The following is a 24,640-nucleotide window of genomic DNA, read 5'->3' as shown; positions in this document are numbered from 1 at the left end:
CCTAGGGAAATGATTTTCTCTCTGTATGGCACTGGTGAGACCATTACTGGATATTCTTTCTAGCCATGGTGTCCACACTTTAAAAAAGGATGTTGAAAAATTGGGAGTGTTCAGAGAAGAGCTCTACGAATGATTCAATGACTGGAAAACATCTTGCAATAAGAGCAGTCAATGTAGTTTAATCAAAGAAAAGGTTAAGCGGTAGACTGATCAAGTCACAAGTACCTTCCTGGGGAGGAGACAGTGGATACTAGAGGGCTCTTTAAGCTAGCAGAGTAAGCATAACCAGATTCATTGGCTGGGAGTAAAAGCTGGACAAATTCTAAACAGAAGGCCCATTTATTCATTTTTTTTTAAGAGTGAGGAGGGTTCATGGACTGGAACAGCTTCCCAAAGAAGGTGATAGAGCCTCCATCACTTGGAGTCTTTCAACCAAGCTTGTATCTTTTTATAAAGACATCCTCTAGCTTAGCCACAAGTTATGGGTCTTAATGCAGGAATCACTGAATGAAATGCTCTGAGCTGTGATTTGGAGGAGGTGGGACCTTCTGGCTTTAAGCTATGAAATTGACACTGACCAGACCCAGTGAGATTGAACACATGGGAGAATCCCTGGGCCTCTCAGCTGAACGACTCCATTAAAGCACAAGTTACTCAGCTTTCTCACTGCCCAAGCACAGCGAAGAGCATGAATGCTAAGGAGTTAGATTTTAAAAGTTTCTTCAGTTTTAGTTGCAGCCCTTGGGAACATTCATAACCTGACAGACCGTATCATTGGACTTATCTAAGGTACAGTGCTATAAAATGGAATGCTCCTAGGTGAGACAGCTACGTCCTTAACACCCATTCCCAAATGAAGCAAGAAGTTATTTCACAGTAAGCATGTCAACAGCTGTCAGTTTCACCGTGAGGTGTCTCAGAAAGACAAGGTAACTTACATCATGTCGCCAGAACAGTGCAGTTGGTCATCTGACTTCATTGTAGAGGCTGATCTAATGTAATGCCCTGTGTTTGGTAGATCTCTTTCAGAATCAAGAGAACGGTATCTTCGGACTCCCTGGAAGAGAAGAGTGTTAGAACTACACTGACACCCACAGGGTAATTAACATTCTTACAGAGAGCACACGGCAACCCCTTCATTGCTGAGGCATGGGCTACTATAGGCAAGAATCATACATAACCTGTTTGCCTTTTAAGTGACTGGAATCTACTTGCTTTCACCATGCCAGCTTTAAAGATGCACATTACAAGAGTATAAAGGGGCCAGGGACCAGAGGGAGAGTTTGAAAAGAGTAGGCTAAGGAGATGCTCACCAGTAGCAGAGATGGCCTTGTAGTGCAAATAAATATTCATTAAAACTCTCGATAGGCTTCTCTTGCAGCACGTAGTCAATCCGGTGCCCTCTATTTAGCATTCCCACATTAATAGGAGAGGCGTCTTCCTTCCCTGAGGCAGCAGGCTCTTCGGGTTTCACATCTGAATTGACTTAACCAAAATAACATGATTCAGCAACTGCACAGCCTCTGGACTCTTAGCAGCAAGAGCATGCCAAGCCTGTCCAATGCTAGCAGCAGGAATGGAACTCCCACAACTCCAGGGCCTGCGTTCTACCTTAAGAATGGGGGAAAAGGGGCTTGGGTTTAAGGCAGCTGCTGTGAGAAGCAAACACACAGTGGCACATGCTTGAGTTAGCGTAGACTGCACTTGGTCTCCCTCCCTGGTAATATAACCAACGCAGCAGGTTACAGAATGACATTACAGGGAGGAGATTGTTGGCATTAAGATTCACACACTGGGATTCTGCGCCCCAAGCACAAGGCCTGCCTCTCCCACCCAGGCAGCAGCAGAAGGGAGTGCAAGCTCCTTGGGTAAAGGTCATCTATCATCAGGCACAGTGGGGTTGGTAGGCAGTGAGAATGGGAAGACCACGGCAATAAGGAGAACCCAGGAGTAGGTGTCCAGGTTGCTCTGGGACAATTCATTGGCATCCTCGTTTCCTTCCCACACCAGGAGAACTAGCAGTGCTGAGCTGTGGCTTGGTCCTGAAACCAATTCTTCCCTTCTCATTTTTTTTCACCTGTCTGTTTCTCCAAACTAGTTTCAGCTTCGTTTTCAGTGGCTGCTGCCTCCACGGCCAGCAGTGGGGATCTGGTGAAAGACTGCCAGGCTATCCTCAGTGACCCCAGCAGGTTGTTCTTGAGATCCATACCCATGCGGGTCAGGCCCTCTTTCAGTTCTGAAAAACACAGGGGCCTGAGGTGAGGCATTTGAGCAGTAACATGCATTGCATAAAGCAACAGTGTTACAGACCTGCACCGAGCCATGACGAAGGCCTGCTGTGTGCTTTACCTAAATGCATTCTCTTCCTGCCCTTGTGATGAGGGAGCAGCATGGGCTCGAACTCCAGGTCTGGAATGATCATGGGCTCAATCCTGTATGCCACCGGGTCAAACTGCACAGAAGGAGAACAGCAGCACTGACTTCAGCTCTACACCCACCTAATCCCTGCCCCGTGTGGGAAACCAGGCGCCCCCAACATGAGACCAAAATGGAAGCTACATGATTAAAGCAGATAGTTCTAATGCAGACTCGAGGCGCTCTCGTTTCCTAGCCCCTAAGCATTGTACTGACAGCAAAATCATTGCTAGTTGCTATTCCACAGTACAGGACAGCAAAAGGGCCAGGGCCATGATGTGAGCGCTGCTCAGAGTGCGTAGGTTTAAGAGCCTGCTAGCTACAGCAGATCTAGCTTACAAGCATTATGTCGATTGATCATACATACAGGATGGAAGATATTGAAGAAGCCTTTGCAGGTAGGAAGGCTGTAAGTTGGATCGATCCTTTTCACACCTCGTACAGTGAGAAACATTCCAATGGGAGACCCAAAAGCAAAGAAGATGTCAGGTTTGTAGATTAGCTGAGGGTAATTTGCTGAGACCTAACAGAGTTAAGACACAACAGAAGTGTTTAGACTCCATGCTGATGTCCCTGCCACCGTCAGACAATACCAGAGATGGCCATGTGGGAAGTTTCCCCAGAGGATATTGTTTGTATCGAAGTAGAACCTAGGGGTTCCACCAGAGATTGGAGCCCCACTGTGCTATCCCCACCCTGAAGAGTCTGGGCACCAAGAGGGGCAGGGACTTGCCCAAGGTCACACAACAGGCCCACGGCAGAGCCAGGCTCTCCTGGTCACTACACCGAAGGCACATATCCTGGCCAATGTGTTCTTCCATCCTGTCTGAGCAAAAGGGTTAAAGCGGTCACACGAGACCAGCTCAGGAGTCTCGGCTGCATCTTTAGGGCAAACGCATACAGAGAGGGGTGAATGTGGCAGGATTCTAAACCAGGGCCAGAAAAGATCTGCACCTCAGGAGGAGCCTGCTCCAGGCAGAGGGTCAGGGTGAGGCCTAGGAGCCACTTAAACAGGACTTCAGAGACACCTGGTAATGGCACCCTGCATGGGGTGCACCTCAGCCTGGCTCCAGCATTGAGCTACTTACAAGAGTCTCCAACTGAGAGTCTACAGGCAGCTGAGGCCAATTCATTACCTGCAAGGCTGGGGGAGAGAAGGGGACAGTGGGCTGGGACCTGGCGACCACCATGACGGTAGCTCTGCCCTCAGAGACTGTCAGAAGCATGGTGAAGTGACCCTCAATTAGCAGCCATCCCCCCCAGAGCTCTGTTGGCATTAAGTAAGTCCCCATTAGTCTGAGTTCTGCATATTACACATTCACTGGCTCTACCAGGCCACATCAACAAACGTGAGTTGTTACCTGTCCTAGCCCGACATCCAAATATTGACACTTCCCCCCACCATTCGTGCTGCTGCTCCGGGCGCCCAGATGCGGGGATGACCCTGACTCAGGTTTGGGAGCATCTTCGCTCTCGTCGTCATTCCCAGCAGGGACATGGGCCTGCTGCTGAGCATCCTGTACCAACAAGAATGGGAGAGACTGCAAGGGTTGTCCCCTGTGAGATTCCACACAGCAGCAAACTCATGCGGGGCCATGGCCATGGGGGAGCCAAGGAGACATCACCTGGGAACAAGCCTGAGCTAGTGCACTGACTGGCTCCCCAGTGCGGACATGCTGAGGTCATTGAGCATTTATTGGGAATGGCTCTGTTCATACAGCACAAGAGGGTGGGAGGCTCTGGTGTTCTGGACATGTCCACTCCGCCGAGCTGCAAAGCTTTGAACAGCTGCCACCCTGGCAGAAACACCCTCCAGAGAGAGACCAGCATGGCTCCAGCTGCAGGAGCTACCGCAGACCACTCCATACCTAAACCCCAAGTAATAGCCCCCCTTTCCCAGAGTTCCCACAGCAACAATTTTTAAGAGCCCAGATCTACAGCTTTGGGCTCTCACAGTGGCCAAAACCAGCTGTGTAGACCTTTGGGTTTGGGCTGGAGCTCAGGCTCTGAAACCTAGGGAAGAGGGTGCATTTCAGAGCCCAAGCGTCTACACAGCTATTTTCTGCACTGTTGTGCAAGCCCCACAAGACTCAGTTTTTAGACCTGGGCTCTCAGATTGGCTGCCGCAGGTTTCTGCTTGCCACGCAGATGCACCCCAGAGGCCACAGTTCAACTGACGCTGCAATGGTGTCTAGAAAATGCTAGCGTTCTCTTAGGTATGACCCCAAAATGACCAGAGCAACAATGCGTGCAGCTGCATCCACCATGCCTTGTGCCAGTGCAACATACATAAGAATCTGCGCTGGCAACAATGGTTCAGACAACTGCTTCCCACTGACTCCAAACAAGCCGCTACTTGGGACTGGACCATCCCCCCTAGAAAAAAAAACAAAAAAAAAAACATACCTGTGTTTCGTCTTTGGTTCTTACATAATGAAGGATCTTCGTTCTTGGTCCCAAGGGAATTCCCATGTCTTTAAGATCCTTCTCCGTACACAGAGCCTGGACAGTAAGTTACAACCCATTACTACTACAGTACAGGAAACTGTGCACTCAAAGGATATTCCATTCTCAGCATTACAGAAGCCAGGGATCCTGGGAGTGAATTGCTCGGATTTCAGTGTGCCCCTCTGGAAGGGAGGGCGCACAGATTGCATGGGAATCACTCTGCTCTGGAGAGAGGCAGCAATCTCTGAACTTAGCCTCAAGTGCAGAAATGCTTCCCACACACACGCGTCTCATTTTCAGTCTCCAGTGTACAGTTCAGCACGCTGCCAGCCTATCCGCCACACACAAGAAACCAGGGCTGCTGCTAGCACGGGCAGAATCAAGAGCCTGCAGAGGTATTAGTCACTCAGCCTTACCATCAAAAACCAGGGTACATTAGGCCACGTGGACTTTACTCTAACCAGAGGGCATGACATATGCAAGAAATACCTGTGTGAACGTGCCCCAATACCAGGGTGATGGGCACAGAGAAGAAAAATGTGAACTCTAATAGATCTGCAGGCAAGCAGTGAAACATACAAGAACAGTAGCCACTCTGCTGGGAGAGCTGTTTTACCAGTGCTTGCGTGTCCATTCTCTCCTTCTCAAAGAAACTGTAGTACTCCGACAGCTCAAGCTTCTTCAGGATTTCTTTCACTCCCCCAATGTCTCCCTGTTCATAGGCACCCATCTGGGATCCCTGCAAGTACAGCCACATGGGTCATATTTACAGAGCTGGTCTCCTTCTTCCTTTATGTTCTGGCTACGGTATTGGTAGTAGGTGTGGGATTGTTTTGTTCTGTTTTGTTTAGATCGACACCTGGCAGGATAGCGTTGAGAATTCAAAGCTATTCTGCTACAGAAGCAGGAGACAATAGCAGTGTTCTGCATTGCAGCAGTTATGGAAATGCTGGAGTGTGGATGTAGCCTACAGATTCCATCCTGAATCAGTGAGATGCTTAACACGCACAAGCCGTGGGGAATTTACCTCTTTATTGCCGTCTTGATCCTCAGAGGAATCTTTCTGATTTGTTAGGAGATCAAACAATATCAGCGACCCTAAAAAAAATAGCCACATACACAGTCTCTGAGCAGAACGTCAGATCTTATGCTAGAATAAATATACTTACATGCCCATATCCCTCTGTTTGGTAAAGGGGGGGGCGGCTTCCCTCCTCCTCTCTCACACTCAAGTGTCCCATGGTATGGAAATGGGATTTCAGCACTAAACTGCAGTCCAAGGTTCTGTGCCATGTGCATACAGACATTCTATAGATTCTACAGTATTACACACAATACTGGGATACCCAAGACTAAACCCTTTACCTAAGCTATGGCCCGCGATGGAAACACCCCCTTTAAAGTCAGGGTTCCTCTGCAGGAAGAGCCGATACAGACGGTTCATTTCTGAAGCAACAGTATCCACTATGGTCTGGCAGTAGGTGGAGCTGTTGTAGAAGAAAACATCCAGTATGGTGTCGTTTATGAAGTGCCGCAGGCGGTTGATGCTCGGCAAGGTAATTCGCTCCAAATCGCTAAACATGGAACAAGGGATTGTTATAAGGGACAGAGATTTCACCCACGGCTTCGGTAGCTATTTCCTAGTAGGTTTCCAGGGTGAAATCCTGGCTCTCGAAGTCCATGGCAGTTATGCCATTGAGGATTTCACCTGAATTCTTAATTCATGTTAACAGAACATAGTAACAGAAAGGAGCTTCAAAACCACCTTTCCTCAGAAACAGAACAGGGTCCTTTGAAGTGTGGATGCAAAGAGCCAACCTTCCCTGCTCCAGGAGCATTTAAAATCGCTCCCCACTTGTGCAGCTGACATACTGTTCCCCTGTGCAGTGGGATGCCTCATTGACTCCCAGTGGGGGCTGGATACCCAAAGCTCCTGCTCTGTGTTCTTACAGCAACTGGAAACACCAGTCTGCACTTCTGGCTTTACATGCCAATAGACTACTTATGGTGCAATTTAAACTAGACATCAATCTGGCTTCATGAGAAAACTGGACAGCAGGGCTCAGATCCTCATATTAGGTGCTACAAACAGTTCCGGGTTCCCTTTTTTATGTTCACCTGTGTGTTTCCTGATGTAAAGTAGCAGCAGCAGAGACTGCGCTGAAAGCTCTTCTTTCATCTCTCACTCACTGCAGCAAAGGCAAGGCACTTTACAAAAGAGCAAGACACTCCTGGATTTCACTCACTCAGTCACGACAGTAGATTTACCTCTAAGGTGCTAGAATTTACTTACACGTCCACCCCCGTAGAATGCAAAGGGCTGTGCCAGTTCACAGGCAAGAACTCTACCCGGCCAATTTGTTGCTGCTCCTGGGCTTTCTTGAAGTGTGTTTGCAGCATGCTCAAGGAAACGTTACGGAAGTCGTTCACTGGAAAGAGAATATGAGCTCTGTATCAAGGCCTAGAAAAAACAAAGAGTTTGCTAGGAAAAGCCTATTGCGTTTACTATGCTGAACAAGCTGAGTTGAAGGGACACTGTCAGCTTAAGACAAAACAGCCCACCTCAGTCTGAAGTTTTTTAACCTACTGTTATTACAAGTAACACCGCAGATCACTAATTGAGGGATCAGACAAAAACACTCTACTTCTCAGCTGAAGCATAAACTGGATGTTGCCGTTTGCTCTGTAGCAGGTCTGTTTCCCCTGATTGCTGGAGCTTTCACACAGCAACCAAGGAGAGAGAAACTTTTTAAAGAGCTATGAAACCTACTGTAAAAGTCTCACATATCGGTATGGAGACTTGGGGGCAGGGGCTGGGTTTTAAATTACTTCTCACTCATTTTAGTTCACTGACTGATTTCAAGTTGACAGTAACCTTTTTAAAAGTAGCTCCATTAGATGCATACTGTAAGACAGACTGCAGTATCAAAAGGCTTGACTGCATGGAAAAAAAAAAAAAACGGGACACTTTGCCAGAATTAAAGACATTTGACCCCACAAATTGTTGAAGTATGCAACAGCTTTGGTTTTATTATAGAAATTTACCTCATCTTAACTTTCCTGTTTATGGTACACACAGCTTATCAACAGATCTCCTCTCCAAGATTGAGGCAGTTACAATGACAATATAAGCACTCTCTGAAATTGTCTCATTTCTAAAGACCCTTGGATGGGACATTAACTTGTGTTAGACTTTACTGGACAAGATTACCGCCTACAATAGACTGAGTAGAGGACAGATTTATCCAGTTACTTGAAGAATCTGTATCTGATTTGGGAAGCTCACTATTTGTAGGATTAGGACACAGTGATCATTCTGATAAAAATGATTGTCCAAATCTGTCCCACTCTATCCAGATAACCAGCTTTCATTGCTCGTATATTCAAACTACGCATCTTCATTGCAGTCAGCAAGTTCTGTCTTACCGTTTGCCAAGATTAGTGTCAAATTCTTTCCATGTGTGATGACAGCACCTCATGTGTTTTCCCATCAGACCTGTGTTTATTTGCACTCTCTGAGGGGTGATGCATGTGAAACGGTATCATCTCCTGTGCACACCTACCACATTGGACGATGGACCGGAACCGGATATCACATGCTGGCCCAATTCCATGAACTACAAAAACCAAGTGATCTATTTGCAGAGGCTCCCCTAAGAGGAGGAAAGAGAGAACCACTTATTACAGCAGCTAATTGTTTACCTGACGCAATATTCCTTTGAGATCTCAACCTCTGAGGCAGATGTGTGAAACCCTCAAGGGGTCAGGTAAGGGATAATGCTAAGACAGTTCCAGGTCCGAGAATATTATAAAGTTTGGTCCCTGGTTTGTGTGTCAAGAGCAATAGTAGTGCTCAGTATAGTACTTCATATTTAAAGTACTACCTACACATCAGATAATTTCCACACACCCTCACCAACATACATGCACATGGTGGGTGGTAAGTGGCATTATCCCCATTTTATAGCTGAGTGAAATTGAGGAAGGTGAAGCGATTTGGGCACATGACGAGGATTAGAACTCCCAATGCTGCACTGGTTCCTCCACACCAGACTGCCTTGTGAAACGTCACTGAGAAGCTATGCAGGTGAGGTGAAGCTTCTGCAGTCAAACCCAAAGCCTAGACATTCTCCCCTCCCAGTCGCCACAACCATTTCAGTGCGACAGGTTGGGTGTCAAGGATGATGTACTTCTGAGTTATAAAAAAAAAAATCACCCTCAGCTTCTTAGAGACGTATTCATGTGGCTGTGCAGAGGTAGAACTTTACACCTAAGTACAATAACGTGTTGTTGTAGCCCTTGCCAATTAGATTAAGAGGCTCTCTCAATATCATCAAGGTAGGAAGACATGTTCCCATCACTCAACCGTACTCCATGTTGCCCCACTGAGCCACCAATGAGGTATGTCTTTAATTAAAGATTTATGGCTCAGCAGCTTGGAGGAGCAGGCCTTTCTGCAGAGGCCTCTCTGACTAAAGCAGGCATCAGGCAATGTTTGATTTTCATTCTCTTCTCTCCCACGTCATTTAGTTTACATAAGATCTTTTTAGAAGAGCCTGTAGGTGGATAATGAAGGTTTTTGACAGACAGAAGCAAAAGCTAGTGCTGACAAGTGGTTAGGTTGGTGGCAAAGCTCATTTGCTATTCAAAAGCATCAACTTTGGCCCACAGTTACGATTTACATTCTGTAAAGTGTACACGAGAGAGAGCATGGATGTCTGTATGATATATACATACGCACATACCAAGACGTGGGTTTGGTTATGTTTTTAATAACAAAAGTACACCAGCCACGATTTTCAGAAGTGACTAGTGATTTGAAGGGCTCAATTGACTATGCCTGATTTTCAGAGGGCAGGTGCTGAGCACTTCCTCTTCCGCCTTTCCTGTTTGTTCAGGCTGTGAGTGCTTTGGGGCAGGGACTGTCTCTAGGTCTGTGACGCGCCCAGCACAGTGGGGCCCTGGTCTCAGTTGCAGGCTGTAGAAAAAGACGGTTACTCACCGTTGTAACTGTTGTTCTTCGAGATGTGTTGCTCATATCCATTCCAGTTAGGTGTGCGCGCGCCGCGTGCACGATCGTCGGAAGATTTTTACCCTAGCAACCCCCGGTGGGTCGGCTGTGGAGCCCCCTGGAGTGGCGCCTTCATGGCGCTGGATATATACCCCAGCCGACCCAGCGCCCCCTCAGTTCCTTCTTGCCGGCTACTCCGACAGTGGGGAAGGGGGGCGGGTTTGGAATGGATATGAGCAACACATCTCGAAGAACAACAGTTACAACGGTGAGGAACCGTCTTTTCTTCTTCGAGTGCTTGCTCATATCCATTCCAGTTAGGTGACTCCCAAGCCCCACCTAGGAGGCGGGGTCGGAGTGCGACATTGCTGTGTGCAAAACCGCTGACCCGAAAGCAGCATCGTCTCTGGATTGTTGCACCAGCGCATAGTGAGTAGCGAAAGTGTGGACCGAAGACCACACTGCAGCTCTACAAATGTCCTGAATCAGAACTTGAGCCAGGAAGGCAGTCGAGGAGGCCTGGGCCCTCGTGGAGTGAGCAGTGAGGCGTGGCGTTGGTACACCGGCCAGGTCGTAGCAAGCACGAATGCAGGACGTGATCCAGGAGGACAGGCACTGTGAAGAGACCGGTGAGCCCTTCATCCGGTCGGCCACCGCAACGAAGAGTTGCGTCGTCTTCCTAAATGGCTTTGTATGGTCAATATAGAAAGCCAGGGCCCTGCGAACGTCCAAAGAATGTAAACGCTGGTCTTGACGAGTAGCGTGCGGTTTCGGATGGAAGACCGGGAGAAATATATCCTGGTTCACGTGGAAAGGCGACACCACCTTTGGAAGAAAGGCAGGATGGGGGCGAAGCTGCACCTTGTCCTTATGGAACACCGTGTATGGGGGCTCGGATGTCAGCGCCCTGAGTTCCGAGACGCGCCGTGCTGAGGTGATGGCTACTAGGAAGGCTGTCTTCCAAGATAAGTACAGGAGCGAGCAGGTAGCCAATGGTTCAAACGGAGGCCCTGTGAGCCTGGAGAGGACGAGGTTGAGGTCCCACGTTGGAACCGGCTGTCGTTGCTGTGGGTACAGCCGGTCTAAGCCCTTGAGGAATCTAACGACCATCGGGTTAGAGAAGACCGAGGACGTGAGTTCTCCTGGGTGGAAAGCGGAAATAGCGGCGAGGTGAACCTTGATTGAGGATGTCGCCAAGCCTTGCTGTCTTAGGGACAGGAGGTATTCCAGTATCAAGGGGATAGGAGCCTGCGAGGGAGACGTAGCTCGTTGCTCACACCAACAGGAGAACCGCTTCCACTTGGCTAGATAAGTGGTCCGCGTCGATGGTTTCCTACTTCCTAGCAGAACCTGCTGGACGGCCTGCGAGCACTGCCGCTCTATCCGACTCAACCATGGAGCATCCACGCCGTGAGGTGGAGTGACTGCAGGTCGGGGTGACACAACCGGCTGTGGTCCTGGGAGATGAGGTCCCGACTCAAGGGGAGCGTGATCGGCGTTCGTACTGAAAGCTCCAGCAGCGTGGTGTACCAGTGCTGCCTCGGCCAAGCGGGAGCGATTAGAATTACTCGTGCATGATCCCTGCGGATCTTGAGCAGCACCCTGTGGACCAGTGGAAATGGAGGGAAGGCGTAGAACAGGTGATCCTTCCATGTTAGAAGGAAGGCGTCTGACCGAGAGCCCGGGGCTCGCCCGTGTAGGGAGCAGAATGCCTGGCACTTCCTGTTGGCCCGAGATGCGAAGAGGTCGACCTGGGGAAACCCCCACCTCTGGAAGACGGAATAGATAACGTCCGGGCGAATTGACCACTCGTGCGTCTGGAAGGACCTGCTGAGACGGTCCGCCAGCGTATTCTGGACTCCAGGAAGGAAGGATGCCGTGAGATGCATCGAGTGGTCGATGCAAAAGTCCCATAGGCGGACGGCCTCTTGGCATAGGAGCGATGAGTGGGCTCCGCCTTGCTTGTTGATGTAAAACATGGCCGTGGTGTTGTCGGTGAGAACCAACACGCAACGGCCCTGTAGAAAGTTGAGGAACGCCTGGCAGGCTAGGCGCACCGCCATGAGCTCTCGGACGTTGATATGCAGGGCCAGCTGGGACGCGGACCACAGGCCCTGGGTATGGTGCTCCCCGAGGTGAGCGCCCCATCCTAGAGATGAAGCGTCCGTGACTAGGTGGAGGGAGGGTTGTGGGGCGTGAAAGGGCACTCCTGCACAGACCGCCGTACGATCCGTCCACCAGGTGAGGGAGGCCAAGACCGAGGCCGGAACCGTGACCACCATGTTCAGGTCGTCCCGAGGAGGACGGTAGACCGATGACACCCAAGCCTGTAGTGGGCGAAGACGTAGCCTGGCGTGCCTGGTTACGTAGGTGCACGAGGCCATGTGGCCCAAGAGGGCAAGGCATGTTCTTATGGTGGTGATTGGGAAAGCCCTGAGTCCTTGAATGGCGCTTGAGATGGTATGAAAGCGGCTGTCTGGCAAGATGGCTCGGGCACGTGTGGAGTCCAGGACTGCTCCAATAAACTCTATTCTCTGAGTTGGTACCAGAGTGGACTTCCCTCTGTTGAGTAGAATGCCCAGCTCGTGGAACGTGCGTGTCACCATGTGGACATGAGCCTGCACTTGGTCCCTGGTGCGGCCGCGTACCAGCCAGTCGTCCAAGTACGGGAACAGCTGTATCCCTTGTTGACGAAGGAAGGCCGCGACGACCGCCAGACACTTTGTGAACACTCTGGGAGCCGAGGACAAGCCGAAGGGAAGGACTGCAAATTGGTAGTGCACCCTGTTTACTACAAATCGCAGGAAGCGCCTGTGGGGCGGATAAATTGCTATGTGGAAATAAGCGTCCTTCATGTCGAGGGCGGCGAACCAGTCTCCAGGATCCAGTGAAGGGATGATGGTCCCCAATGACACCATGCGGAACTTCAACTTTACTATGAATTTGTTGAGTCCGCGCAAGTCTAAGATGGGCCGTAGACCCCCTTTTGACTTGGGTATCAGGAAGTAGCGGGAATAAAACCCCCTGCCCCTTAGCTCCGATGGAACCTCCTCTATGGCCCCCATAGCGAGGAGCCCAAAAACCTCCTGTGTAAGGAGTTGCTCGTGAGAAGGGTCCCTGAAGAGGGACGGGGAGGGGGAGTGGGAGGAGGGGGGCGAGGAAAACTGGAGGGCGTATCCCCTCTCCACCGTGCGAAGGACCCAACGGTCCGAGGTTATACGGGACCAAGCACGGTGGAAGCGGGAGAGGCGATCCCGGAAGGGGGGAATTGGATCCTGGGTACCGGTCGTGGTGCCGTCCTCGACCGCACCTTCAAAAGTTTTGCCTAGGCCCTGAAGGTGGCCTAGGCTGACCCTGGTTTTGACCAGGTTGAGGGCCGGTCGACCTCCGTCTGCCACCTCGACCCCGCCTCCTGGCAAAGTCCTGTCTTGGACGAGGCGGGGGAGGATAGAACCGCTGAGGCTGCGGCCTGAAGGGTCTGCGCTGAGGCCCTGGGACATGCATCCCCAGGGAGCGCATCATTGTCCTGGAGTCCTTCAGATTTTGGAGCCTCGCGTCCGTTTTATCCGAGAAGAGGCCCTGGCCCTCAAATGGCAGATCTTGCAGGGTCTGTTGCAGCTCTGGTGGCAAGCCAGATACCTGGAGCCAGGAGAGTCGCCGCATGGCTATCCCCGAAGCCAGGGTTCTAGCGGCCGAGTCCGCAATATCGAGGGAGGCTTGCAAGGAGGTACGTGCCGCCCGCATACCCTCCTCTACCAAAGCCCCAAACTCCTCCCTCGATTCCTGGGGAACCAGCTCCCTGAATTTCCCCATTGAGGACCATGAGTTATAGGAGTAGCGGCTCAGGAGTGCCTGTTGATTGGCCGCTCGTAGCTGGAGCCCCCCCGCAGAGTAGACCTTGCGTCCGAACAAGTCGAAGCGCTTAGCGTCCTTCGACTTGGGCGCAGCGGCCTGCTGGCCATGGCACTCCCGTGCATTCACTGATGATACCACCAGTGAGCACGGCTCGGGGTGGGTATACAGGTATTCATAGTCTTTGGAGGGAACAAAGTACTTCCGCTCCACCCCTCTGGCCGTGGGTGGAATAGAGGCCGGGGTCTGCCAGATGGTGGTGGCATTGGTCTGTATAGTGGGGATCAGTGGTAACGCCACCCGAGAGGGGGTGTCCGCTGAAAGAATGTTCACAATAGGGTCATGAACCTCCACAATCTCCTCCACTTGGAGGTCCATATTGCGTGCCACCCGGCGCAACAGGTCCTGGTGCGCTCGAAGGTCAATAGGAGGCGGACCCATGGCGGATGTACCCGCTACAGCCTCATCGGGGGAGGAGGAGGAGGATCCCCCCGGTGGCAAGGGGTCCAAGGACGGGTCCTGCTCCAGGTGCTCCTGGAGGTGGACATCAGCAGCCCCTGGGGCCAGGGTCTCCGCCGGTGTGGGCACCGGTGCCTCCATGCCACCTGGCGGAGGGCGGGAGATGGTGGCCTCCGGGACCCTGGGCTCGGAGCATGCCGAGCGGGACGCAGATGGAGGTGCGCCTTGCGCCTGGTGGTAGGCCCACGGTGTCCAGAAGGACCAATGCGCAGGACCCTGCGTCGGGTCCTCTGCCGCCTCCTGCAGATGGGTGGCCTCCGCGTCCCTGGACTGCAGCTGGCGCGGAGCAACCGGTGCCGGAAGGTGTGACGGCCCCGGCTCCGTGAAGGCAATGAGGTCCCGTGCCGTTGCGAAAGTCTCCGGGGTGGACGGGAGACAAGGTTCCACCACCAGCCTAGGTGGTGAAACAGTCCGCACCGGACTCGACGGCCTCGGTGCCGGAGTCGACGGTGGGGCCGCCTGTTTTTGGCGGTCCAACGGCGGACGCGGCTCTACCCCCAGCACCGGGGGAGCCGGCGTCTTCAGCACGGCCGTGTCCTGGGCCTTGCGGGTCTTCTTACCCGGAGAGAGCGATCGGCGCCGAGACCCCTGAGGCGGGCGCGGTGCCGACGTGGTTTATCCGCCGCACCGGTCGGGCCCGCCGGGGCGCTGCGCACCGAAGCACTCGGTGCCGGGACAGAGCGCGCCGAGGGAGGATCCGGACTCAGAGCCGCCTCCATCAGGAGCTGTCGGAGTCTAAAGTCTCGCTCCTTTCTTGTCCTCGGCTTGAAGGCCTTGCAGATAGGGCACTTATCTGCGGGATGGGCCTCCCCAAGGCACTTCAAGCAGGAACTATGCGGGTCGCTTGTTGGCATATGCTTCCCGCAGGACGCGCACGGCTTAAAGCCAGGAGCCTTGGGCCCGGCTGTGCGCCGGGGGGGAAAAGGGGGAAAGACAACCCCCTAAACCCCCGATAACAAATTTACAACTATATATATTATACAACTAACTAACTAAGAATTTCAATAACTATATAAACAACTAACTATACTAATAACAACGAGAAGCTAGGGATAGTGAAGAGCAGCTATGCCGCGGTTCACTGTTCCAACGACCGTCAGGGGCGGTAAGAAGGAACTGAGGGGGCGCTGGGTCGGCTGGGGTATATATCTAGCGCCATGAAGGCGCCACTCCAAGGGGCTCCACAGCCGACCCACCGGGGGTTGCTAGGGTAAAAATCTTCCGACGATCGTGCACGCGGCGCGCGCACACCTAACTGGAATGGATATGAGCAACACATCTCGAAGAAGAACTACTGTAATATTTGAATTACACATAAGGAAATTTGTCAGCAAGATGAGATGACCCATCCATAAGCCCATATTTAAGTCTCAAGCAAAAAAAATGTGTTTTAAATTCTCTGAAGCCATATCACAACAAGCAAGGCAGATAGAGTCTGAGAAAACGAGCTGGGAAACGTTTTCCTCAACTTCGATGGATGTGAAGAACATGAACTTACCGCAGGGGATGTCAGCGGAGATGTTCTCCACTCCTCTCTTAACAGTTCTTGGTCGACCTTGTTCTGTAGGGGTTGAGCCCCAGTCATCAGAGGTTGTCACTGGATGGTAGTGCACCATCAGCTTAAAAACAGGAAGAGAAGCGTGTTAGAACTCTGTGGTACATGCAACACATTTAAGCATCTCCTATTAAAGGGGGATAAGCAACTCATCGTACATCTGTCAGGAATTGATGGAGCACACCTATACCATTGCAAGGAGCAAAGAGCAAACCTGTCTAGACACTACACTAGTGAGGACACAGATGGACACTGACACTGGATTAGATGGAGTTCACTGTACTCTTTAAAATGTACTTGTATGTTCTGCTCCTCTGCAATCTCAGCACTTGAGCTACTTTATACACAGTTCAATGCATAATTCTGCACTGCATTTTCCTTGTTACAATAAACAACATCTGGGAAAGACAGGTGTACCTATTCCACACCCCACCTGTCTCTGGGTGCCAGTATTCCACTGTGCATCAGTTAGAAAACAGAATGGAATGATGTCTTCAGCCACTGAGCCAATTTAACTGTTTGGTTCGCAGCATGATTTTATACCTGAGGAAAGATGGGTCAGTGATTAGGGCGCTGGCCTGGGAAGTGAGAAACCCACCTTAAATTCCCTGCTTCACCACAGACTGGCTTGTATGACCATGGGCAAGTCACTCAGATACAATGCTAATGGCGGAACAGAAGTACCTAAGCTAGATTCTGATATAGTTCAAGTGGCACAACCCTCTGGCATGGCTGCAGTGATATCAGTATAAAGGTGCCTTACACCACAATACCTTATTCTCATAAATGTAGCTCTATAAGGACCTTTATACAGGTAGAACTGCATCCACACTACAAGAGCGTATCACTAAGTATATTGGTTTCTAAAAACTGAGTGTAGACCAGCACTGAAAGCAGAACTAAAGGGGAAAACACAAGTCTGTCTGTGCTACAAACAGTAAACCATCAGGTTTTACCTTTGGGTTATGCAATATAATGATTTCTCTAGTAGGGGACTCAAGTTTCTTTTTCCACTCGTCCAGAGTTATGGCAATCATGTAAGTTTCCTGGGGAGAAGAGAAATCTCTGCAAGTCAAACAAACATTTCCACAGGAACTCCACCAGTTGGAGGTTTGCCCCCTCCCCTCTTATTGTAGGGTAGCTCTTAAAAATATTGTTGATCAAAGAGAGGTAAATCAGACACGAGTCTAGATCGGTGACAGTCTTATCCCTGGGTTAAATGTTGTCTTACAAAGTGTTGGTTGGGGGCACCCTTTAGGCTACCAGTTTTAATAGAGGCAATATCTTCCACTTTAGACTCTACTAATATCAGATTAAAGTTTTATGGAAAATCATTTTCCATAGGAAGAGTCGCTGGCCATTAATACTAAATGTTCATAGGAAACCACAAATATGCCTGGCACTTCAGTTCACATAGCAGCTCTCTTTCTGTAATCTACTACTATGGACCTGATCCTGCAAGTTCACACACATGAGTAATTTTAGTCACATAGATAGTTCCATTGGCTTCAGGGGCACTATTTATTTGCACTAGTGAAGTTACTCTCAAGTGAGAGCATTTGTGGGATCAGGGTCTAGATTAGAGAAACATGGACATTACAGCAGACAAGGACAGCGAAAAATAAGCGTGTCTGCAGCTTGAAAGAATCGACTACTGCCTATGAAAATAAGGTCAGGCACAAGAAGAGCTGCGGGTAGCACTGAAGCAGAGATTGGCTGTGGGAAGCAAGCCACAAGAAGTGGGCTTTAAGGAGGGACTTTATGCTTTATGAAGAGGGAGACAGGAGGGCCCAGGCATGGAAGCAGCATACAAAGAGGTAGGAGGAAAGAGGGAGTGAGTAGCAAGGCAAGGAGATCTGGCAAAATGTAGGTCGCAAGGAGTGAAGCAGAGGCCAGGGCTGGGACTGCAAGCGGCGTGCTGAAAATGAGGGCAGGCAGTTTAATTGTCTAGCAAGAGCCAGGAAGGAGGCAGAGCTGGGATGAGAGGATGGGGAGATTGCATTAGCGGCAGCATGTTGGAGAGAGACAATGGGCGAGGCTGCAGAGAAGAGAGGTGCAGTATTTCCAGTGGTGCTAATCAAACATGAAGTGTCACCCAAACGTCTCCCTCGAGTTCACGTCCTTGGACACAACTCAGTGCCAAGACCCCTCATGGAATTCGGGACGTTACACAAGCAGAAGCCAGCAGGGCTCAAGAGCAGCCTGGAAGGGCTGAGCGTTATTAGGCGAGATATCAGTACCTCCAACTCTTCGCTGAAGCTCTCCGAGTAGGGAATATACTTGTTGTCCTTGTCTCCCTTGTAAAACCAGGTGCAGCGTCTCACTTCAGACACCTCTTCCTCCCAATACATGGCACAGCGCAGCCTCTTCTTCAAATGCACGTCATACCTGCCCCCTTCCGTTGGAACGACCAGCTGTTCATCATCTTTCCCTGTGGAATGCAAGGACTGCCATGAAGTGTAAACAGATCAGAAGGGGACATTACCAAGAGGTTTTAGACTATGCAAATCATGGGGGTATCAGCCGCTTCTGCATGGAGCTTACCAAGAAAATCCATACAATGATCTGTGTAAACAAACACAGTCACCATTTAAAAAGGCCTCCTAGGACAATCATGCCAGAAAGTCAAAGCTTCCACACTGGGGTGGAGACATCAGAAAGGCCCTAGGCTACAAACAATTGCTAGTTTATTATTGTCTGTGTTGCGGTAGCCCCCACTGTGCTAGGTGCTGTACAGACACACAACAAAAGAGAGTCCCCCGCCCCAAAGAGCTTACGAGATCAGTAAGCTAAGGGGTTTACATCGATCCCACTATGACTGAGAGCAGCAAGACCTTAAATGTTTATATTCATTCGTATTTCCCTAGCCCTTTTGAGACCAGATGATCCCAAAGCTCTTAAAACTGTATACAGACAGTACCACTGAGATGCAGCTCCCTTTGGGAAAGGGAATGGCAGCCAATCAGTGCACAGCATGCCCCACAACAGCAGAGAAAGAGTACTGGACAGGGGCCCCAGCCACCCCTCTGCTCTTCAAAGAGATGCTGTGGGATCTTTAATTTCCAGGCAAGACATCAGATTTTCAGTCTCATTCATGTACTTGCATACAGTAAGCCCCCTGGAATTTGAGCTCCCTACACTGGAATGGTCAAGGCCTGAGTCTGAACTCATGGCACCAGGAAATCTTAGCATTTCCAAGTGGAGGCACAGGCCTCTAAGCAATACCCTCCAGCACAGACTGAGAACTTCCAAGAGATTTCACCGCTTACTCAGAGCAAAAATGTCACCTAAATGCCCTGGCTCTACTATCTATAGGGTCTGATCCTATTAGTTGGATTACAGGTACACTGCGTTAGGCAGCACCCGTTACCTGCATGAGCCGCCAAAACATGGCACCTTGAATCAGGATCACCCCCTTCAGACTAACCACTGGAATGGGGGTGGGACTAGAGGACAAAAGACTCACAAAACCTTATTCCTCTCCCCCACCCTTTGCTGCTTCTCTTCTGCAGCTCTGCACTTATGCAGATCTGATTGCAGAAGCAGAGCCTTAGACTGTCTGCTCTTCAGGGCAAGGGGTATCACTTTATATGTATGGACAGCACCTAGCACACTGTGGGCACTATTATAATATAAATAAGTGTCTGAGCCATGCTGGACCTGGGAGCTCCATCCACACTCCGATCTGCATTGCTACTCTTTTCATACTAATAAATCCACAGAACAGTAAAATCTGCAGGAAAGTCTCACAGTGGTAGAATTTAGTCAGCGTTGCTTCCTAACCGATTCCTACTTACCGTATACAAATGCTGTCTCATGCAAATAAAAAAAAAATCTAGAGTACTCAGTGTAAGTGTCAAATTAATGAGGCCTGAACATTAAAGCCTTTTGGATGAAACTTTTTTTTTAAGCAACATGAATAGGCACCCTTCTAGGGAAGAGGTATTTCCACAGAAATGGGGATAAATTTAAAATTCCAGAGAGGGAAGACACTTTCAAATCCCATAGCAAAAACTGCACAAGATGTTTAGAACGCTTCCCTTAGTCGGAGCTTCTAGCCCCAAGACATCATCAGTACAATGCATTTCAAATTCTTAGCCAACTCAGTGCTCTTGCAGATTTCCCCATCTTGCAAAACCCATGATTCACTCTTGTTAATTCACCTCACCTCAGCAGATTTTAAGGTTTGCTCTATTACCACAAGGGTTATTTAAACTAGAGAATTAGAGATGTCGGAGTTGGAACCGTCCCATGAGGTCATCTAGTCTAGTGCAGGGTAGTTCAAGACCGTGTTTGCTACCACTTCATCCACTCTAATCTAGACGTGTGGGGGATTCTGCCAGCTTCCTTCTGACCCTATCCCGCAACCTAATGTACCTTTACCCCTAAGAAGCTCCTGACAAAAAGGCATTTTCAACTTACTTGAGTTGTGGGCCTCCTCTAACTTCTCCGAGTCTTGTCGACTGAAAGGGATCCACCTCTCTCTAGAATCTATTACCTTGCAGTAAAACCAGTGAGGAACAACTGCCTCATACTTATTTGCAGTATCTGCCTCCACTACTTCAAAGGAACTAGATGAATTGGATGATGGAGAAGGTTCTGCCTGTTGCTGTTCCACAGCTGACATTGCACGTCTAAAGGAACAAACAGAGGGAGACAGAATAAACACTGAATTTTTATTTTTAAAATGTCTTCAGTTATTTACTAACACTGGAAGGAGAAATACACATAAGCGTGGCCCTCCCAAGAACTGCATATTTCTGTGACAATAAGGCAGACTGAATGGCAAACTTCTACAAATGAGAGACCGCCAGCTGCACAGATAACTTACTTGTTACAAACTTATTATTGTCGTAATCCAAAATGTATCTGTCAGACAGAGATGACAAGCCCCAGAACAGATAAGTCTGATACAATTTTGGCTCAACCGACTCCACCACGGAAAGTCTGAAAGATGAGGATTCCACAGTGGCTTTGGAATAAAATAGCTGCAGAAACAAGAAGAGAACCTGTTAGAAAATAGCAAATGCAATCAAGAGTCTGATGAAAAACAACCAGGCAGCATACCTAGAACAACGCTCAGGAGTCATGCCTAGACAAAGACATTTTACAATGAGCTGGAGTTAATGCTTTAGGATTTGTCACTACGGTTCAGTTGTGCTTCACACATCCCTGATTTCTGATACTTGTGCTGCTTGAGTTTTCTATTTTAGAAAGATAGTGAAAGAAAAAACTCCACTAAACATTTCGGGATTTGACAGCATGCGAAATCCAAAGGGGAAAACTTGTCTGCTGCTATAGCAAAAGTCTCATATACCTGAAAATCCACCTACCCTTCCCAATTTTATTCTACTTGCACTTCCAAATACAATGAAACACCTATTTTGACTTAACAAAAAGCATGACTACAACAGTGGTAATTGAAGTAGAAATAAATTAGTCAGGAAACTTATGTAACACTGGAGCACAGGAAACATAAGGATATTGATAGTGATAGGAAAGGGGCCCAGAACAAATGTCTGCCTGTACCCCAGAATTAACTGTTCTTATCGGATTGCTCATTTTCTTTACTTCCAAAGTGTATTTCCTTTAACTTTCTATAACCTCTTCCACTTGAGAATCTCAAAGGCATTTACAAACAGTTGGCTTGTTCTTGCAGCATCCTAGAAGGTAATTAAATGCTAGGCACATTTTAAAGATGTGAAAACAGAGAGACAGAGGTTAAATGAGGTGTTCAAAACTACACAGCAAGTCAGTGACAGAGTTGGAGTTAGGATTCTGGTCTCCTGATGGATGTTCTCACGGACCTTAAGGAAAGAAGGGACCATTCATGATCATCTTCTAGTCTGACCTCCTACACATTGCAGGCAACAGAACCTCACCTACCCACTCCTGCAGTAGGCCCATAACCTCTGCCTGAATTACTGAAGTCCTTGAATTGTGATTTAAAGACTTCAAGTTACAGAGAATCCACCATTTACTCTAGTTCAAACCAGCAAGTGACCTCTGCCCCACGCTGCAGAGGAAGGCATAGTCCCTATCCCCCAAATCTCTGCCAATCTGACCCCAGGGGAAAATCCCTCCCTGACCCAACATATGGTGATCAGTTAGACCCTGTACATGTGGGCAAGACCCATCAGCCAAACTCCCCAGGGCCTAGGCAACCACCTCACTCACCCCAACCTCTAACATCAGACCACAACAAGTCCCATATAAATCAGTTTCCCAAATTTCAACAACTCCAACGGTGCCCAGCAGAAAAGAGGGCCCATGTGAAAGGTCCCCGCTTCCTTCCCACACAGGTGTGGGTATGGGGGGGGGAGGAGAGTGTAGAGGGAAACACCACACTCATACAAAGCAAATCTGTACAACAACGGAGATCTGGCACCCAGAGCTGGGCAGGGATGGTGTCCCTAGCCTCTGTTTGCCAGAAGCGGGGAATGGGTAACAGGGCATGGATCACTTGATGATAACTTGTCTGTTCATTACCTCTGGGGCACCTGGCATTGATCACTGTCAGAGGACAGGATACTGGGCTAGAGGAACCTTGGGTCTGGCCGTTCTTATTAAACTCCTCAGGCACCTGGGCAACTACTGCCCCCTTTTTCTCCATCTCTCTCTGCTGATGTTATCCATTTCCACCAGACGTCTCCCTTCCCCCCGGGCCATGCTCCCCCCCCCACCCCTCCTCCAGGGCCCTTTCCCCCCCTCCAGGGCCCTTCCCTCCCATCACTCCCCGGGCCCCGCTCCCCCCCATGGCCCCTCGCCCCCCCTCCAGGGCTCGTCCCCCATCACTCCCCGGGTCTCCGTTCCCCCTCTCAACTCAGGGCCCTTCCCCCCAATCACCTCCCAGGCTCCTCTGCCTCATCACTCCCCTCCCCGGGCCTCGCTCCCCCCCCGAGCCCCGCTTCCCCTCCCTCTCAACCCAGGGCCCCTCCTCGCACTGACCCCGCGGCCGCAGCGTCTCTCCCTCCGGCCGGGCGGCTCCGTCTGGCGGTGCGCGGATGGCCCGACCCGGGCCCACGAGCCCCCGGCGCAGCGGAGGCGGCGTGAGCCCGCCCTCCCAGGGCGGGGCCTGGCCTGGCTCCTCCTCGGACGCGGGGAGGGGGGAGCAGGCCCAAGGGGGGACTAGGCCCGAGGGGGCGGGGCTGGGAGGCAGGCCCCCAAGGGGGGTCGGGGGGGGCAGGCCCCAAAAGAGAAGAGGGTGTTTAGACGCTCCCAAGGCGGGGGGGATTAGAGGGGGTGCCCAGTGCCCCCGACACAGCCCTGGGGCCTGGCCCTGTCTCTCTGCCCTTCGGCTGTGCTTGGGTTGGCCCCAAGGATGCATTTTTTCAGGGTGGGAGTTGCCCCTCACGGAGCCAGCTCTGCCCTCTAGTCTCCTTTAATATCCATGAGCAGGGGGGGCTGGCGAGGGGAAACAGGGCACAGCTGGGAAGGGGGTAGGGGGCTAGAGGGGTCAGGAGAGGAGAGATTAGAGAAGAGGGACTAGAGAGAAGCGTTGGGTACAGAGTAGGGACATGCAGGATCTGTTCTGCTGTCTAATCTACTGCTGTGATAGCACCAGGCTGCTGTTTGCAAGAGCTCATGGAGAAGGGTCCATAGAAAGCTGGAGGATGAGGAGGAAGGTCCTGGTCCCCAGCAGGATTTCATGTAAGCGTCACTCTTGATTAAACACAGCTGAGAGAGACATAAAGCCAGGAGGATGTGCGTGCCCGCACACACGAGTGAGCATACAGCACTGCTGGATCAGACTGTGAATGTTAATACAGCTGATGTCAGGGAGGATGATGCAGATACTAGGAATACCTTGATTTAACTAGATAAAATATGTATTTCATTTATTCCTATTTATAAACATTTTAAGTGCCTTTCCTATGCTTTGTGCACTCATCCCATAAAATAAAATATACAAGATAAAATATCAAGGATTGCATACATAAATAAATATCTACTCCACCAACCCTTGGCCAGCACCCCGCTCAAAACACCTGGGGAAAAAGAGAGTAAAATACACATTGCAGAATTTCTGGCCTGTGTATAGAAGACCATTATAAAAATTATAATATAAATGTATTTCCCAGCTGTTCCATTTCATATCAGCTGGCATGAAACTTCTATCTCAGCTATCCAATCGTTTAAACACAGTTTTGGGGAAAAAAGACTTTCTTGGGGCTGAGGTGGGAGAGTTTGTATATTTTCATTTTTACATATTGTAAAGCTGCCCTAGTTTTATTTGTAAATGCCAATGGTTAAACTGCTATGGCTAGTACATAGCAGCAAAACACACTCTTACTAAATGCAAATTCTAAACTAACAGCCAAACATCACAACATTCAAATACTGTGGTTTCCACATGAAATGTAATTTGTCCCTCTCTTGTACCACACATATCCAGTTAGAGGGAGCGGGCCAGTCTGAGAATACAAAAAGGTTGTTTACACATTGCCTGGCTGTAAGCACAACCTAGTGATCACATATTCAAATCAAGACACTCAAGGCCCTGAATCATCGACCCCACTGGGACACAATGCAAAGGAAAACAACCATTTTGTCTTGGAGGCTGCCAATTTATTATAAAATGAGGCTCTGCGCTGCTGCAGTTGAGCCAGAACAGTTAATCCTTCTTGCATCAGACAGTACTGTACCTTCAGCTGCTGATTCTGCTGGCTTGCTCAGCTGATTGTATTTCTCATTCCACCAATCCCTTTTGGGGGGGAACACTCTGCTCTTTCTGGTTTGGTGCTGGGTCCCCTGTCCCCACCTCCTGCCTTTGTCTCTGTTCACTCAATGTAACAATAGGAGAAAAGAGAAGCCATTCACTGCATACCGGCTGCTGTGTT

At 49.9% G+C, this 24,640-nt stretch overlaps 1 protein-coding gene across 3 annotated transcripts; it reads right to left on the bottom strand.

The window, feature by feature from the left end:
- Positions 1–975: 975 nt before the first annotated feature.
- DDHD2 (DDHD domain containing 2) lies at positions 976–20,783 on the bottom strand. Of its 3 annotated transcripts, XM_029912944.1 has the most exons (17): positions 20,632–20,783; positions 20,223–20,434; positions 18,041–18,231; positions 16,757–16,846; positions 15,744–15,864; positions 8,427–8,516; positions 7,157–7,292; positions 6,229–6,437; positions 5,891–5,961; positions 5,480–5,602; positions 4,822–4,917; positions 3,777–3,932; positions 2,783–2,938; positions 2,350–2,452; positions 2,078–2,236; positions 1,314–1,485; positions 976–1,057 (listed from the first exon to the last, which is right to left on the bottom strand). In XM_029912944.1, exons 2-17 carry the CDS (start codon positions 20,425–20,427, stop codon positions 976–978), a joined length of 2,160 nt encoding a protein of 719 aa, XP_029768804.1. In that variant the 5' UTR covers positions 20,428–20,434; positions 20,632–20,783. The 3 variants fall into 3 exon arrangements, with proteins under 3 accessions (XP_029768804.1, XP_029768797.1, XP_029768801.1); XM_029912937.1 differs by lacking the exons at positions 976–1,057; positions 1,314–1,485 and having other exon boundaries at positions 1,828–2,236; XM_029912941.1 differs by lacking the exons at positions 976–1,057; positions 1,314–1,485 and having other exon boundaries at positions 1,828–2,236; positions 6,229–6,350.
- Between the last annotated feature and the right edge of the window lie 3,857 nt (positions 20,784–24,640).

Source organism: Terrapene carolina, unplaced genomic scaffold, assembly GCF_002925995.2.
Source record: "Terrapene carolina triunguis isolate 2854851 unplaced genomic scaffold, T_m_triunguis-2.0 Scaffold53, whole genome shotgun sequence".
Lineage (NCBI taxonomy): Eukaryota > Metazoa > Chordata > Testudines > Emydidae > Terrapene > Terrapene triunguis.
Note: the sequence above shows the minus strand (reverse complement) of the source record. Positions and strands in the feature narration are given on the sequence as shown.

Bases quoted from the DNA above. Each gene is read 5' to 3' on its own strand.
- DDHD2 (XM_029912944.1), bottom strand. From the start codon at position 20,427: ATGTCAGCTGTGGAACAGCAACAGGCAGAACCTTCTCCATCATCCAAT. The intron at 5,962-6,228 runs GTAAAGGGTTTA...TATTTTTTTTAG, and splicing joins CATCGCGGGCCATAGCTTAG to GGTCGCTGATATTGTTTGAT. The intron at 3,933-4,821 runs GTATGTTTTTTT...TTGTTGGTACAG, and splicing joins GAACCAAAGACGAAACACAG to GATGCTCAGCAGCAGGCCCA.